Source organism: Dromiciops gliroides, chromosome 3 (assembly GCF_019393635.1).
Source record: "Dromiciops gliroides isolate mDroGli1 chromosome 3, mDroGli1.pri, whole genome shotgun sequence".
Classification (NCBI taxonomy): Eukaryota; Metazoa; Chordata; class Mammalia; order Microbiotheria; family Microbiotheriidae; genus Dromiciops; species Dromiciops gliroides.
This window is the reverse complement of record NC_057863.1, coordinates 198,963,808-198,979,965: the sequence shown is the minus strand read 5'-3', so window position 1 is coordinate 198,979,965 and position 16,158 is coordinate 198,963,808. Positions and strand designations below refer to the sequence as shown.

Genomic DNA, 16,158 nt, shown 5'->3' with positions numbered 1-16,158 from the left:
GGTGAAAAATACAGGGGTGTCTGTGGGATCTAAGGAGAAATTCAGCAGTTCTACCCCAGTGAGGAACCAGGAAGAAATCTTGAGTAGCAGGAGGCCCAGTTCGAGGACTGGAGCAGGTTCATCAGAGCTAAGAAGCACAGCACAGAAAGCTTTGCTGGTTGGTTAATGAGTAAGTTGGCTTGAGGTAATCTTCAGATGAGAGAACAGGCAAGATAAGAGAAAAACCTGACTTCCTTCAAACCAAAACACCTGGGACCATCTGAACCTTGGGACAGTGTAGCTTGGAAGTAGGGCCCCACTGTAAGAGGGAGTTAAAAGTCAAGTAAAAGATGGCAAGATGAGCAACAAAAATAGAAAAGTTTCTTTAGCAACAAGGAAGATTGAGATGAACCCTCAGAAGAGGATATAAACTTCAGGGCTCCTATATCCAAAGCTTCCAAGAAAAATATGAATTGGTATCAGGCCATGGAAATGCTCAAAAGAGATTTTTAAGAGAAAGTAGGAGAGATAGAAGGAAGATTTAGAGAGGTGGAGGAAATAATGGAAAGAGAAATTAGAGCAATGCATGAGAGTTGTGAGAAAAAAAATCAACATCCTGAAAAGCCAAATGGAAAAGGTGATTCAAAAGCTTTCTGAAGGAAATTATTTCCTAAGAATTAGGATTGAACAAATAGAAGCTAGTGACTTTATGAGAAACTAAGACACAGTAAAACAAATTCAAATGAATAAAAAATAGAGGGCAATATGAAATATTTCCTTGGAAAAACAGTTGACCTGGAAAATAGATCCAGGAGAGATAATTTGAAAATCATTGGACTATCTGAAAACCATGACCAAAATAAGAGTTTAGATAGCAACTTCCAAGAGATTGTCAGGGAAAATTGGCCTTATATTCTAGAAGCAGAAGGTAAAATAGAAATTGAAAGATTCCATTGAACACCTCCTGAAAGAGATCCCAAAACAAAAACTTCCAGGAATACTATAGCCAAACTCCAGAGCTCCCAGGTCAAGGAGAAAATATTGAAAGCAGCTAGCAAAAAGGAATTCCAATATTGTGGTGCTACAATAAGGATAAAACAAGGTCTAGCAGAATTTACATTAAAGGACCAAAGTGCATGGAAAATGTTATTCTGGAAGGCAAAGGAACTTGGACTACAAGCAAGAATCATGTACCCAGCAAAACTGATTAGAAATTTTCAGAAGAAAAATGGAACTTCAATGAAAAAGAGGACATTCAGGCATTTGTGAAGAAAAGAACTGAACTGAATAGAAAATTTGATTTTCAAATACCAGACCTTCGGAAATCATAAAAAGGTAAATAGGAAAAAGAAATCAGGAGGGATATCAGAAGATTAAACTGTTTATATTCCTACATGGGAAGATAATTCTTCGAACTCATAAGAAATTTCTCAGTATGAGGGTAGCTGAAAGGAATACACTTAGACAGAAGACACAGGTCTGAATTTAAAATGAAGGGATGATATCTGTAAAGCACTTAATTTTTATTTATCTTTTTTGTTTGTAGGGCAAACAGGCTGGGGAGTCTTATGTCTGGGGCAAAATTTGGGTCAGGGTCTCCTGGGTCCAGTGCTGGTACTTTATCCACTGTGCCACACAGCTAACCCATGATGACATCTTTAAAATAGGGTTGAGGGGTAGGAGGAATGCACTGGGAGAGGGGGAGGGGGAGAAGTGGACTTGGGAGAGGTGGCTCACATGAAGGAAAAAAGAAAAAAGGTTATGGAAGGGAGGGGAAGAGGGGGAAGGAGTAAGGGAGTGAGTGAACATTACTCTCATCAGAATTGGACCAAAGAGGGAATAACATACAAATTCAAGTGGGTATAGTAATATACTTTTGCCCTGAGGGAAAGTGGGAGGGAAAGGATTTAAGGGGAGTGGTAGAGGGGAAGGAAGGGTGGGTAGTTTGGGGGACGGAGCAGTAAAAAGCAAAACACTGTTGAGGAAAGTGAAGATGTTCTGCATAACTGCAAATGTATGACTTCTATTGAACTGTTTGATTTCATAGGGAAGGTTGGGGAGGGAGAAATGAAGAAAATTTTAGAACATAGAATTAGTTCAGAGATCTTAAACTCATCAGAGTGGGCTCAAAGAAGGAATAACATACACACCCAATTGGGAGAAGTAATCTATCTAACCCTGCAGGAATGTACAAGGGGAAAAGAATAAGGAGGGAAGGGTGAAAAGGTAGGGGGGGAGCAGGGAAGGGGGCATTCAGAAGTAAAACACTTGAGGAGGAATAGGATACAAGAAGATAGAAAATAGAGTAAACATCATGGGAAGGGACTAGAATGTAGGGAAATAGTTATGATGATTGACTATAATGGCAAAATGTATGGTACCTACTATTCTGGGCTATTGTGAAGAAAATTCTTTGTCAAGTTTAACATACTACATAAAAGTTATGATGAACAGGATGCTATCAGAAAAACCGGGAAAGACCTACATATACTGAAGCAGAGTGAAATGTATTGTATACAAAATAGCAGCAGTAGTATAAGATGATCTTCTGGGAAGCATGTGGTTATTTTCAGCAAGGCAATGATCCAATAAAACTTATAAGGACTTATGAAAATTGCAATCCATCTACAGAGAAAGAACTGATGGTATCTAGAAACATTTTGAAACACATTTTTTGACAATTCCTTAATCTGAAGTTTTGTTTTTATATGTTTTCTCTCACAACCTAGCTAATATGGAAATGTTTTCCATGACTATCCTGTATAACTTAAAAAGAAACAAAAACCTGTCTACATCCTTTTACCATTTATCAATTGGAGAATGACTTGTATTTTTAAAAAATTGACACAATTCTTAATATATTTGAGAAATTATGCCTTTATCAGAGATATTTTTTTCAAAAGTTATTTACAAGTTTTCTACATCCCTTGTAATCTTGATTACATTAGTTTTGCTTTTTTGCAAAGGACTTTTAATATAATCAAAATGATCTATTTTATATTTAATTTTATTCTCTATATCTTCTTTGGTCTGAAATTATTCCCCTCTCCATAAATCTGACAGATAAACAAGTCTATGGTCTTTTAATTGTCCTATGGTATCAGGGCCAGCTAGGTGGTGCAATGGATAAAGCACCGTCCCTGGATTCAGGAGGACATAAGTTCAAATCTGGCCTCAGACTCTTGACACTTACTAGCTGTGTGACCCTGGGCAAGTCACTTAACCCTCATTGCCCCGCCAAAAAATAAAATAAAAAAATAAAAATAATAAAATAAAAAAAGGGGCAGCTAGGTGGTGTAGTGAATAAAGCACCAGTCCTGGATTCAGGAGGGCCTGAGTTCAAATCCGGCCTCAGACACTTGACACTACTAGATGTGTGATCCTGGGCAAGTCACATTGCCCATTGCCCCCCCCACACACAAAAAATTCCTATGGTATCATCCTTTATTTGTATATCATGTACCCACTTTGATCTTATTTTAGTATGCAGTGAGATGTTTGTGTATACCTAACTTCTGTCATAGTGTTTTCTAGTTTTCCCAGCAGTTTTTGTTAAATAATGAGTTTTTCTTCCAAAAGCTTGGATCTTTGAGTTTATCATATACTAGATTGATATACTCATTCACTGTAATGTTGTTTCTATCTATTCTATTCTACCGATCTACCTCTCTCTTTCTTAGCCAGTACCAGATTGTTTTCATAATTACCACTTTATAGTACAATTAGAGATATGGTACTGGTAGACCTTCTTCTTCTTCTTCTTCTTCTTCTTCTTCTTCTTCTTCTTCTTCTTCTTCTTCTTCTTCTTCTTCTTCTTCTTCTTCTTCTTCTTCTTCTTCTTCTTCTTCTTCTTCTTCATTGATTCCCATGATATACTTGACCTTTTGTTTTTCCAGTTGAACTTTGTTATTATTTTGTCTAGCTCTATAAAATAGTTTCTTGATAGTTTGATTGGTATAGCAATAAATTAATTAATTAATTTCATTCATTTTGTTTCCTCATTACCTCTTATAATTCATTTAATTTCCTTTCCTTTTCTTAATGCTTTTTAAGTTGCATGCCCAATTCATTGATCTCTTCCTTCGCTATTTTATTCATGTAAGCATTTAGAGATATAAAATTTCCCTTAAGAACTGCTTTGGCTACATTCCCCCAAGTTTTGATATGTTGTCTCATTGTTATCATTCTCTTGGATGAAGTTACTGGTTTTCTCTAATATTTGTTGTTTGACCCACTCATTCTTTTTATTATTATTAGTTCAGTATTTTATTATTTTCCAGTTACATATAAGGATAGTTTTCAACATTTGTTTTCATAGGATTTTTAGTTGCAAATTTTTCTCCCACCCTCCCTCCGTTCCCTCCTCCTCAAGACAGAAAACAATCTAATATAGGTTATATATGTGTAATCCCATTAAACATATTTCTGCATTGGACATATTGTGAAAGAACAGTCAGAGCTCAAGGGAAAAACCTTAACAAAGAAGGAAAAATAACAGCCCCAAAGCAGAAACAGTATGGTCCAATCTGCATTCATAAACCACATTTCTTTTTTCCTGGATGTTGAGATTTTCTATCATGAAGTTCTTTGAAATTGTTTTGGACCATTGCATTGCTACATAGAGCCAAGTCTATTACCATTGTTCATCACACAATGTTGCTGTTACTGTGTACAATGTTCTTCTGGATCTGCTCCTTTCAGTCAGCATCAGTTCACGTAAGTCTTTCCAGATTTCTCTGAACTCCTCCTGCTCACCATTACTTTTCACATTGATTTTTTAAACCTTTGTGTTGTAAATATTCTTTTTCCCTCCCTGTTTGTACCACCGTATGAAATCCAGCAATTCAATATAAGTCACACATGTGCAGTTATGCAAAACATCTTCTTGTTATTGAGGTTATGAAAGAAAACAGACAAAATACATTTAGAAAGTTGAGCTAACAAATAAAATGATACTTCATTCTGTATTCAGATACCATCAGTTATTTTTCTAAAGATAGTTTGCGTTTTTCATTAATATTTCTGATAGCATCCTGCTCCTCATTTCTTTCACAGTTACTATTGCTACCTGTAATACCCTCCATCTTATTCCCATCCCTTGATATTTACTCTATTATCTATATTCCTTCACCCTATCCATCCTCAAAAGTGTTTTGCTTTTTACTGCCCCTTCCCCCAATCTTCCCTTCCTTCCCTTGACCCCCATCTCCTTCCCTTCCCACTTTCCCTCAGGGTACAATATATTAATATACCCACTTGAGTGGGAGTAAGGTTCATTCACTCCCTGTCTCCTTCCCCATCTTCCCCTCTACTCCATAACCTTTTTCTTGTTTCTTTTATGTAAGCTACTTTTCTCCAGTCCACCTCTCCTTTTTGCTTTCTTCCAGTGCATTCCTCTTACCCCTTAAATTTATTTTGAATATTTCATCATGGGTCAGCTAGGTGACGCAGTGGACAACGTACCAGCCCTGGGCCCAGGAGGACCCCAGCCAATATTCGGCCCCAGACATAACCGACCCCATCCTGCCTGCCCTACAAACAAACAAACAAACAAAAAACAAGGATAAAAAAAAAATAAATGCTTTACAGATATCATCAATCATATTCAATTCAAACCTGTGTCTTCTAAGTATATTCCTTTCAGCTGTCCTAGCACTGAAAAATTTCTTATGAGTTTGAAACATTATCTTCTATGTAGAAATGTCAATAGCTTAATCTTTTAATATCCCTTATGGTTTCTTTTTCCTGTTTACCTTTTTATGCTTGTCTAGGGTGTAGTATTTGAAAGTAAAATTTTCTATTCAGTTCAGCTGTTTTTATCACAAATGCCTGAAAGTCCTGTTTTTCATTGAAGTCCCATTTTTTCTTCTGAAAATTTATTTTCGGTTTTGCTGGGTATGTGATTCTTGGCTATAGTCCCAGTTCCTTTGCCTTCTAGAATATGATATTCCATGCCCTCTGGTCCTTGAATTTAGATGCTGTTAGATCTTATTTTATCCTTATTGTAGATCCACAGTATTTGAATTCCTTTTTTCTAGCTGCTTTCAATATTTTCACCTTGACTTGGGAGCACTGAAATTTTGCTATAGTGAATATAGAAATATTTTCCAATGAGATATTTTTTAAACATTTAATTTTTTATTTATTTATACATTTCTCTTTTATTACTGGTATTTTATCTCCTCCTTGTCTCACCCAGTAAACCTTTATGTTTTCAACATTGATTTAAATAAAATTTATAGTTCAAAATTTTCCTCCCTTTCCTCCCCCCCTCCACAAGACATCTACCAGATTATATATGTACAATTCACAAGTGCTCTTTTTATCAGTTCTTAATATGGGGGTGGATAGTATGCTTCATCATTAGTCCCTTGGGATTGTCTTGGATCATTGTACTGCTAAGAGTAGTTAAGTCATTCACAATTTCACATCAAACAATACTGCTATCACTATGCACAATGTCCTTCCAATTTTGCTCACTTCACTATATATCACTTCATATGAGTTTTTCCAGTTTTTTCTGGAATCATCCTATCTGTCATTTCCTATAGCACAAAACCATTCCACTACAATCACATACCAAATGTAGAAATTTATTTTGATTTGGGTACCCTACCTTTGGGCTGAGATTAAAAAGCCTTAGGCCTTCAGGGTCTTTTCAGTCAGAGGGGCTGGTGCCCCTCCCCCTCTGCTTCAACTGAGCCAAAAAGCCTCATGGGCTGAGATGTCAGGTCAGACAGCTGGGGGTGGAAAGCCCCAGCTCCCTCCACCCTGAGAGGATCTATCTGAGAGATCTCGGGCTCATCCAGGCCGGCCTCTGGAGTAGCAGAAGTCCCTGGGCACACAACACGTGCACGGGCCCCTGGAGCCCTGGGTGTGGTACACATGGGACGCTCAAGCATCTCCTCCTTAGCCGCATCCCTGGTGCAGCTGGGGGATCAGCTTTGTGTGTGGGAGGCACAGGAAGCCCCGAGATTTTAGTGGAGAGAAGGAAGATATATATACTGGGGAGTTAGACAGTAAAGGAGGATGTTTAAGAGCTAGGAGGAAGGGAGAGGCCGGAAGGTTAAGTGGTTGGAGAGGAACAGACAGAAAGGCACGTCAGAGGACTAGGAGGCGCAGGAGAGCACAGAAGCAGTTAGCACAGGGTACAGGCTGGAGAAAGCGAAGTTGGAGAAAGCAAGGAGGCCCAGGGGGATGCTGGAACACTAGGAGAATATTAGAAGAAGGTCTGGTACATAGGAGGAGGCTAAAAAAGTTCCAGGCACAGCAGGTGGAAAGAGATGCACCTGAACTCAGTCAGGTTGTACATTTTATTTCCCTGTATTTTTATGTTTAAATTGTATCTCATAAATAAACTCTGCTTTAATTATTTAGTTAAGAGGCTTCTTAATCTTTTGTTTATCAATTTGGGAGCACTGTGGAGAAATTTTTTAATTGCCCATATTAAGTTAATAGCAGTCAGATAACCAAACAGTCAACAGTCCCAGATTAAGTACCCCAGTCAGATTAGGTCCCCCCAAATTATCCCTAGTCAGTTTAAAATATTTCTACATTTGAATGGCGACCCAGATGGGGCTTATGGCCCAATTGTAATTTTTCTAAACCTATGATTTTTCATATAGTTATAATTTTCCTAAGTCCAATTATATGTTTTTCCAGATTAGCGAATAATTAATTTTTTTGCACAAAGCTTCTTCAGTCATTGCTCAATTAATGGACATTCCCTTGATTCCCAATTCTTAGCCACCACAAAGAGTTGCTATAAATACTTTTGTACAACTTTCCCCCTTTTCTCATTCATGTTTACTATTAACTGTTTCCCTCCATCCTATTCCCTTCCCCATGATATTTACTCTATTATCTATTTTCTTTCACCCTATCCCTCTTCAAAAGGGATTTGATCCTGTCTGTCCCCTCCCTCAATCTGCCCTCCATTCTTTTGCCCCTTTCTCTTTATCCCCTTTCCCTCCTATTTTCCTGAAGAGTTGGTTAGATTACTCCACCCAATTGAGTGTATATGTTATTCCCCCCTTAGTACAATTCTGATGAGATTTACGTCTTTGAGCCAGTTCTGATGAGTGTTAAGATAATTTACTGCCCAGATTAAATAGATTACTCCATCCAATTGTGTGTGTGTATGCTAACCCCTCCTTGAGGCAATTCTGATGAGAATAATGTCTTTGAGCCTATGCTGATGAATACAAAATTAATTTACTGCCCTTCTCCTCTCCCATCTCTTCCCCAACTCCATAAACCCTTTCCTGTTTCTTTCATGTAGGATTTCACCCCATGCTACCTTTGTCCTTTAACCCTAAATATGTCATCATTGGGCAGCGAGGTGACACAGTGGACAAAGCATCTACCCTGGACCCAAGGGGATCCCAGCCAAAACCCGGCCTCAGACACAAGACAGTCATCCACTGCATGACTCCAGGTATGTCCACAAAATCCGATTTTGTATGGTTCTCTAAGGGTTTTGTATTTGAAAGTCAAATTTGCCATTCAGTTCAGGTCTTTTCATCACAAATACCTGAAAGTCTTCTTTTTTTCATTGAAATTCCATTTTTTCCACTGAAAGATAATGCTCAGTTTTGTTGGATACATAATTCTTGGTTGTAATCCCAATTCCTTTGCCCTCTGGAATATCATATTCCATGCCCTCTTGTCCTTTAATGTAGAAGCTTCTAGACCTTGTGCTATCCTGACTGGGGCTCCACAGTACTTGAATTCTTTCTTTTTGGCAGCTTGCAATATTTTCTCCTTGATCTGAGAGCTCTGGAATTTGGCTATAATATTCCTAGAAGCTGTCCTTTTGGGATCTCTTTAAGAAGGTGATCAGTGGATTCTTTCAATTTCTATTTTACCTTCTGCTTCTAGAATATCAGGGCAATTTTCCCTGAGAATATCTTGGAAGATGATGTCTAAGCTCTTTCCTTGATCATGGTCTTCAGGTAGACCAATAATTTTCAAATTATTTCTCCTGGACCTATTTTCCAGGTCAGCAGTTTTTCCCAGAAGATATTTCACATTGCACTCTTTTTTTTTCTTATTCATTGGATTTGATTTATTGGATCTTGATTTCTCACAAAGTCATTAGCTTCCATTTGTTCAATCCTAATTCTTAGGCAATTATTTTCATCAGAGAGCTTTTGTACCTCCTTTTCCATTTGGCCAATTTGGCTTTTCAAGTTGTTGACTTTTTTTCTCATGTCTTTCCTGCATCACCCTCATTTCTCTTTCCATTTTTTCCTCTACCTCTCCAACTTTATCTTCAAAGTTCTTTTTGAGCACCTCCAAGGCCTAAGACCAATTTATATTTTTCTTGGAAGCTTTAGATATAGGGGCCCTAACATTGATATCTTCCTCTGAGGTTGCACCTCGATCTTCCTTGTCACTAAAGAAACTTTCTATGGTCCTCAACTTTTTCTTTCTGCTTTCTTTTACTTGACTTTTAAATCCTTAAAGTGGGGCACTTTTTCCAGCTTGCACCATTGCAAGTTTCAGAAGATCCCAGGTGGTGTGACTTAAGGAGAAGTAGGTTCTTCACTCACCGGGCATGTTCCCAGGTCCATAGATGACCTCAGACAAACCTGTTGTGTGTTTTTGTTGTCAGCTTCTACATACCTGTGTCCCTCCCCCACCTGGGCCACTACTACTCAAGCCTACCTCCTGTTTCCCATCAGGGATGAAAAACCCAAGTTCTGCCTCAGCACCAGTGTAGACTCCTGTAATCTTCCCCTTGCCAAGGTCTCAATCCTCTCACCAGAGTGTGAGCTTAGTTGCAGACAACACTGGCACTGCAGCTGATTCGGAGGCTCGGGGGTGGAGGGTGGGGTCTCTTTTTCTGGCATGGCCTTCCTGGGACTGGATCTGTGTCAGGGTGACTGTGGTGTTGGGCTCCACTTCTGTCTCAGCACAGCAGCTCCTTCCTTCCAACCTTCCAAGCGGTCCTTGGTTAGAAGATGGTTAATGCACATTCTTCTGTGTGTTTTCCTGCTCCAGGAATTGTCCTATGGCATTTTTTTGGATGTTTTTTGGAGTGATTGTGTCATGAATTCAAGAGATCACTGCCTTTCCTCCGCCATTTTGGCTCCACCCTGGAAGTCTTCAATCCTAATTTTTAAGGAATTATTTTCTTCAGAGAGTTTTGTACCTCTTTTTCCATTTGGCCAATTCAGTTTTTCAAGGCATTCTTTTTTTCTTTTTCATTGCCCTTTTTACCTGTTTTACCAATTGGCCAAATCTGTTTTTTTAAAGGTATTATTTTCTTCAGTATTTCTTTGCCTCCTTTACAAAGCTATCAACTCTTTTTGTAAAGATTTTCTTGCATCACTTTCTTTTCTCTTTTGATTTTTTTTCTACCTCCCTAATTTAATTTTCAAAGTCATTTTTGAGCACTTTTATAGCCTTAGACCTATTCATATTTTGCTTGGAATTTTTGGATTTGGACCTTGGTCTTTGTTATCTCCTTCTGAGCATGTATTTTGCTCTTCCTTGTCACCATAGAAACTTTCTTGTTTCATTATTTTTTTCTGTTTGCTTATTTCCCCAGCCTATTTCTTCACTTTTAACCCTTTGTTATAGTGGGGCACTGCTTCCAGCATGCAGAGTACACTGGCCCAAGCTTCAAGGGGGTTGTGCAGGTATTGTCAGAGATACTTCTAGGCATCTGCAAGTTTTTAGTTCTTCCATGATGGTGTGATTTAGGGAGAAATATGTCCACCCCTCTCCTGGCCTATACTCTGCTCTGCAAGCCACCACAAGCCTTCTTTTCTGCCTGGAACTATAAACAGAATCCTGTTCCACTGTGGCTACAAGCTCTTGTGTGCTTGTCTTCCTACCCAATCTGGTATTCCCACCCAAAACTGTGACCTGGATTAGAGTATGGACAAAACAACAGAGTCCTGCCTCAGTGTTGGCAAAGTTATCCCTGAAATCTCCTGGCCAACTGTTCAACCCTCTTATACCATCTGTGTCCTGAGTTCCAGAAGCAGTTGTTATGGCCACTAATTCATAGGCTCCCAAGTCCCAGTTTACTGGGGTTTGGTCTGTTCTGGGATTGGCTCTGCTGGCATGGCCTAACCTGGGCTGCATTCCACTCTCACCCCCATATAACAGACATTTCCTGTCAACCTCCTACGTTGTCTTTGGATGGAAAATGATTTCACCCTGTCCCCTTTTGAGTTCTACTGCTCTAGGGATTTTCTTATTTCATTATTTGATGGTATTTGTAGGGGTTGTGGGGAGAGTTCAGGCAAGGCACTGCTTTTCCTCTACCATCTTGGCTCTGCCACCAGAGCCTGATTATTCTTAAAGGCAGAGGTGAAGATGAAGTATCTTTTCAGATAGTACAATGGCAAGTGAGATTGAAAAGAATATGCTGCATATAAGAAATAGATTTACAGGGCAGTTAGGTGGCATAGTAGATAGAGCACCAGCCCTGAAATCAGGAGGACGTGAGTTCAAATATGGCCTCAGACACTTAACACTTACTAGCTGTGTGACCCTGGGCAAGTCACTTGACCCTAATTGCCTCACCGCAAAAAAAAGAAAGAAATAGATTTAGTCATTTGTAAAGATAGTATAGAACACATAATTATCTTTAAAAGTCATACCTTGCATTTGTTCCTCCATAAAAGGCAATATAGCATAGTAAAAAGAGGGCTGGCCTCTAGTGTGATTGTGGTTAAATCAAACTGTCAGTTCACCAAAAAACTTTTAAACTATAAATTGTAGATGGTCTGCATTGGTGGAGGAAGTTTTCTGTATAGATCATCAGAGATCATAGGTCTTAAATCATCCATGCAACCTAAGCCTTACTTCAAATATTCTACAATATAGAAATGTACAATTCTATGAACCATTATATTCTTCATTTGTATATAATCTCATTAGTCCCAGGTTGAAATAGAATATTATTTCATATTCTGTATAGATATAGATACAGATGTAGAAGTAGATGTAGATGTATATGTGTGTATAATATATAATTTATACAGAAATATATAATATAATACATATATGTTTGTGTATATGTGTGTGTCAAAATATATATCACATTCACAGAATTGGTCAGCACATTTAGAATTGTACCATCATGTCATGTGATAATAATTATCAATCACAGAAGCATATTGGTTATAGGAACTTTAAACCTGAGGATTCTCTTGAAGCAAAACCTTTCTTTCAATTATTTATCATATCCTAGTAGTCAGGTTCCAATAACAGGAAAATGTTGTGAGTGTACATTTTACTGTATGCCTAAATCTCTAGGGACTTAACAAATCAACATCCCTATCATACTTATTATCACCCAGTTCAGAGAACTGGACTGAAATTCAGGAGCATTACAATGAATTGTCAAATGGACAGAGATTGCTTTTGAATAGTTGACAATCTAAAAGGTAGGCAATTCACTTAGGAAAATTAGATGGTTATAATCAATGAAAAAAGTTTTAAAGAATAACAATAGCAATGAAGGAAGTATGGAGGAAGGAAAGAATGATGAGGAGAAGGCTTTCTCAATTGCGTTGGAACTCTCCTGGGCACCCAGTGCTCTGGGGCTTTTTAGAAACATTAACAATGCTTCCATTGTTCATGCCTAGCAAAATACTGATATTATCACAGTGAACTATTAGAATCTTAAGACAAGTTTAGAATTACATAAACATGAGAATATTTCTATAGTATTTACTTATGTTGAGTGTTTTCTCTGCATTCACAAATTCCTGTTAGCAATTTACTTTGATGTGATATACTCTAATTATAGAAAGAAATGAACATTTGGGGCCATTAGTCAAAGAATCATCATGGTGTGCAATACATAGAGATTTGTCCATGGAGTCAGAAAGACCTATTTATCATACATATTAGCTATATGAACCTGAGCAAGTCATTTGGTCTCTCTGTGCCTCAATTTCCTCATATATAATGTAAACTTAGAAAGGTTTGGAAAGTTAAATATGTGTGGGGCAAAGCAGTAATAATCCTTACTCTTACTGTAGAACCAGTAAAGATTTGCACAGCTAGGAATACTTTAAAAAAGAGTTCCCTATATCACTGAAAGCATAAGTTCCAACTTCTTTTTCTATTTCTTTCTCTTCAAATCTTTTTAATTTTTTTTTTAGGAACATCATAGAGAGATGACAATATAGAATTTATATTGTAGGTTTCCCTCAAATTAAATCTAGTTTTGTACTCAAAACCACCACAAGTGGAAAGAAAATGCATAAATAGGGCCTTGCTTTGAAAATCAAACTGAAGAAAAACAGTTTCTCCAACTTTTTCCAATCTTAAAAAAGGGAAGATGAAGATCATCAAAGGGCATTAACGATTGGAATGGCGCCACCTGCTGGAGACTTACTGTAGAAAAGCTGCTCCATGAAGTGAACGTCTCTGAGGGCAAGACCATATGTCTTTTCTTTGGTGTCAGGAAGTGACGCTTGCTGATGAGTGGAAGAAGGGTGAGCCGGGTGCTCTGACGGGGCTCTTTCCTTTGGACGCTGGTGGAGAAGGAAGCGAGAAATGTGCTCTCCATTTAATAGATATGAATCTAGGCCTTTTCTTCTCTCTTTACCAAATTCTTATTCTCCTTAATAAATGCTTAAAAGTCTAACTCTTGCTAAAGCTTATAATTTACTGGCGACCACTCATTAGATATTTTAGACCGTTTAGCTAGAATTTTACCCCTTAACAGGGCAATATGCCCAAGAAGTTCAAAGTACTTTAATGAATTGCCATGAAAAATGTCAAGCCTTTGAGGACTAATAACAGAATGCATCTACCTCTTCTAGATGGTAGGTAGGTAAGAATTTTGGATTTTAAATGTATAACATCAGGGAATCTGATGTTGTGTGTTCCATTTTTTTTCCATTTCTGAAAGAAATCTCCTTTAGTGAAAATAACTTGAGTGGATTGAGGAGAGATGATTGTGGAAAATAAACAAGAAGAATTACTCTTCATTAAAATCAGGATCGGCTTTCAACTGTAGAAAATAAATCATGGATATGGTAAAAAAAAAAAAGATGAAGTAATCAACCTATTAACAGGCATTCATTTCATGTCTGCTATTAGAGGCAACTAGAAGGTTCAGTGGATAGAGTACTTGACCTGGAGTCAGGAAGACCTGGGTTCAAATCCAGGCTCAGATACTTAATAGACACTGGGCAAATAACTTAACCTCTGTTTGTCTCTGAAAAAGGAAATTGCCAATTGTACCAGTACCCTTGCCAAGAAAACACCATGGGCAGAAATGACATGATATTATCCATTGGATCATAAAGCATCAAGACACAAGTGAACCATATGCCAGGCACTGAGTATATACAAGGCAAATACAAAATAGTTTTCAATGTCAGGCACTAAAACCTGGGGGATTTTAGAAACACCTCATATAGGTAATTGCATTTAAGGTAAGTTTTGAAAGAATTTAGGGAGTCTAAGAGATGGAAATAAAGATAGGGAATATTCTAGTCATGGAGAATGAAGTGCACATGGAGAGGAGAAAGAGGTAGAATGTTACAATCAAGGAACAGCAAGGAGACATTTGTTTGGATCATGAAGTATTAAAAAGTAGAGTAGAACTTGTGAAGGGAATTAAATGTCAAAAAAGAGGAGTTAATGTTTATTCTAGAATTTCAAGAAAGCTTTCTATAGCCCTCTTTTTTTGGTATTACTCTCCCTGGTTAAATTATCAGTAGCATGGGGTGTTGGTTGGTTGTTTGTTTTTTTATGATCACAGAAGAAATTTGATAGAAATTCTTCTTTATCTTTTTTTTTTGGAGAGGGATAGAGAGAAATAGAGATAGAGATAGAGATAGAGATAGAGATAGAGATAGAGATAGAGATAGAGGTAGATATAGAGATGGATGTGGATATGGATAAAAATATAGATATGGATATATAAATAGATAAAGATATAGATACAGATGTCGATATAGACATTGATATAGAGATATAGACAGACAGATATAAATTATATAGGTAGAGATATAGTTATAGATATGTGTGTATACACATACACATATTCATCCATTTCATTATTGTTTGTTATCCTGGGGAATCCTTTGGCAAAACATTCCCTAATACTTCCCATTTAATTACTGTGAATTTTCACTTTCATTTTTTATGATGGTAATTAGGATTTCCCCTGTTTTTTTTTCAGTCATCATACCTAAAAAAGTTCATTTATTTTAATTAAAGAAACTATGCACTTGCTTCATTTATTCATTCAATATTTTTTTCTTAATCTCTAATTTAGTTTTCAGATTTTTTAGCTAGATGTTTAATTTTTTCTCTAATATTTAGCTTCTATTTTGTTTTTTAGTTGCATGGACAATTCATTTATCTGTTCTTTTTTTTTACCTCTTTTTTTGTTCATTTTGTTTATTCTTCAAGAATCTCAAGTATGGCTTTTTTTCTCACTTCCCTGCCATTTTGGCAGCAGGTCTCTGGCTGAGGGTCCTCCCACACCACGGGAAGTAAGATAGTGGCCACAAAGAAGATGAAAAAGTCACTGGAGTCCATCCACTTGAAGCTACAGCTGGTGATGAAAAGTGGCAAATATGTTCTAGGCTACAAACAGACTCTGAAAATGATCAGACAAGTCAAAGCCAAATTGGTCATCTTGGCCAACAGTTGCCCAGCCTTGAGGAAATCAGAGATAGAAAATTACAATATGTTGGCCAAAACTGGTGTACATCACTACAGTGGCAACAACATTGAATTAGGTACAGCATGTGGGAAGTACTACAGAGTTTGTACACTGGCTATCATTGATCCAGGTGATTCTGATATTATTAGAAGCATGCCAGAACACAAAAGTATTCTTTAATAAACTGGCCAAAGCTGCTTAAAAAAAAAAAAAGAATCTCAAGATGGAAACCTGCCAAATTGCATTGTGCACAAAGCAATGTGATTCAGGGAAAGGTCTTATTATTGTCTGCCTTGTCTGAGATTTGTAGCCTGTTCTCTGATTGGCTACTTGTCCCATCTCTTGTTAACTAGCAGAAAAGCTCTACAGCAGAGGAATAGTGCTATAGGATACCCTTGGGATCCTTAAATTTCTCAGATGGAGGCTTTGGACCAAGGTTGGGGCTGAATCTGAGATCCCATTCTTTTCCCTAAGTTATACAAATATTTCTCACTCCTCTTCCTGTTCTTTGTCCAGTGCAACCT

General features: G+C 37.6%; 1 protein-coding gene across 1 annotated transcript; it reads left to right on the top strand.

Annotated features, from left to right (window-relative positions):
• Positions 1 to 15,484: 15,484 nt before the first annotated feature.
• LOC122747334 (60S ribosomal protein L30-like) lies at positions 15,485 to 15,814 on the top strand. The gene has a single exon (XM_043993420.1). The coding sequence runs from the start codon at positions 15,485 to 15,487 to the stop codon at positions 15,812 to 15,814; it is 330 nt and encodes a 109-aa protein (XP_043849355.1).
• Positions 15,815 to 16,158: the final 344 nt, after the last annotated feature.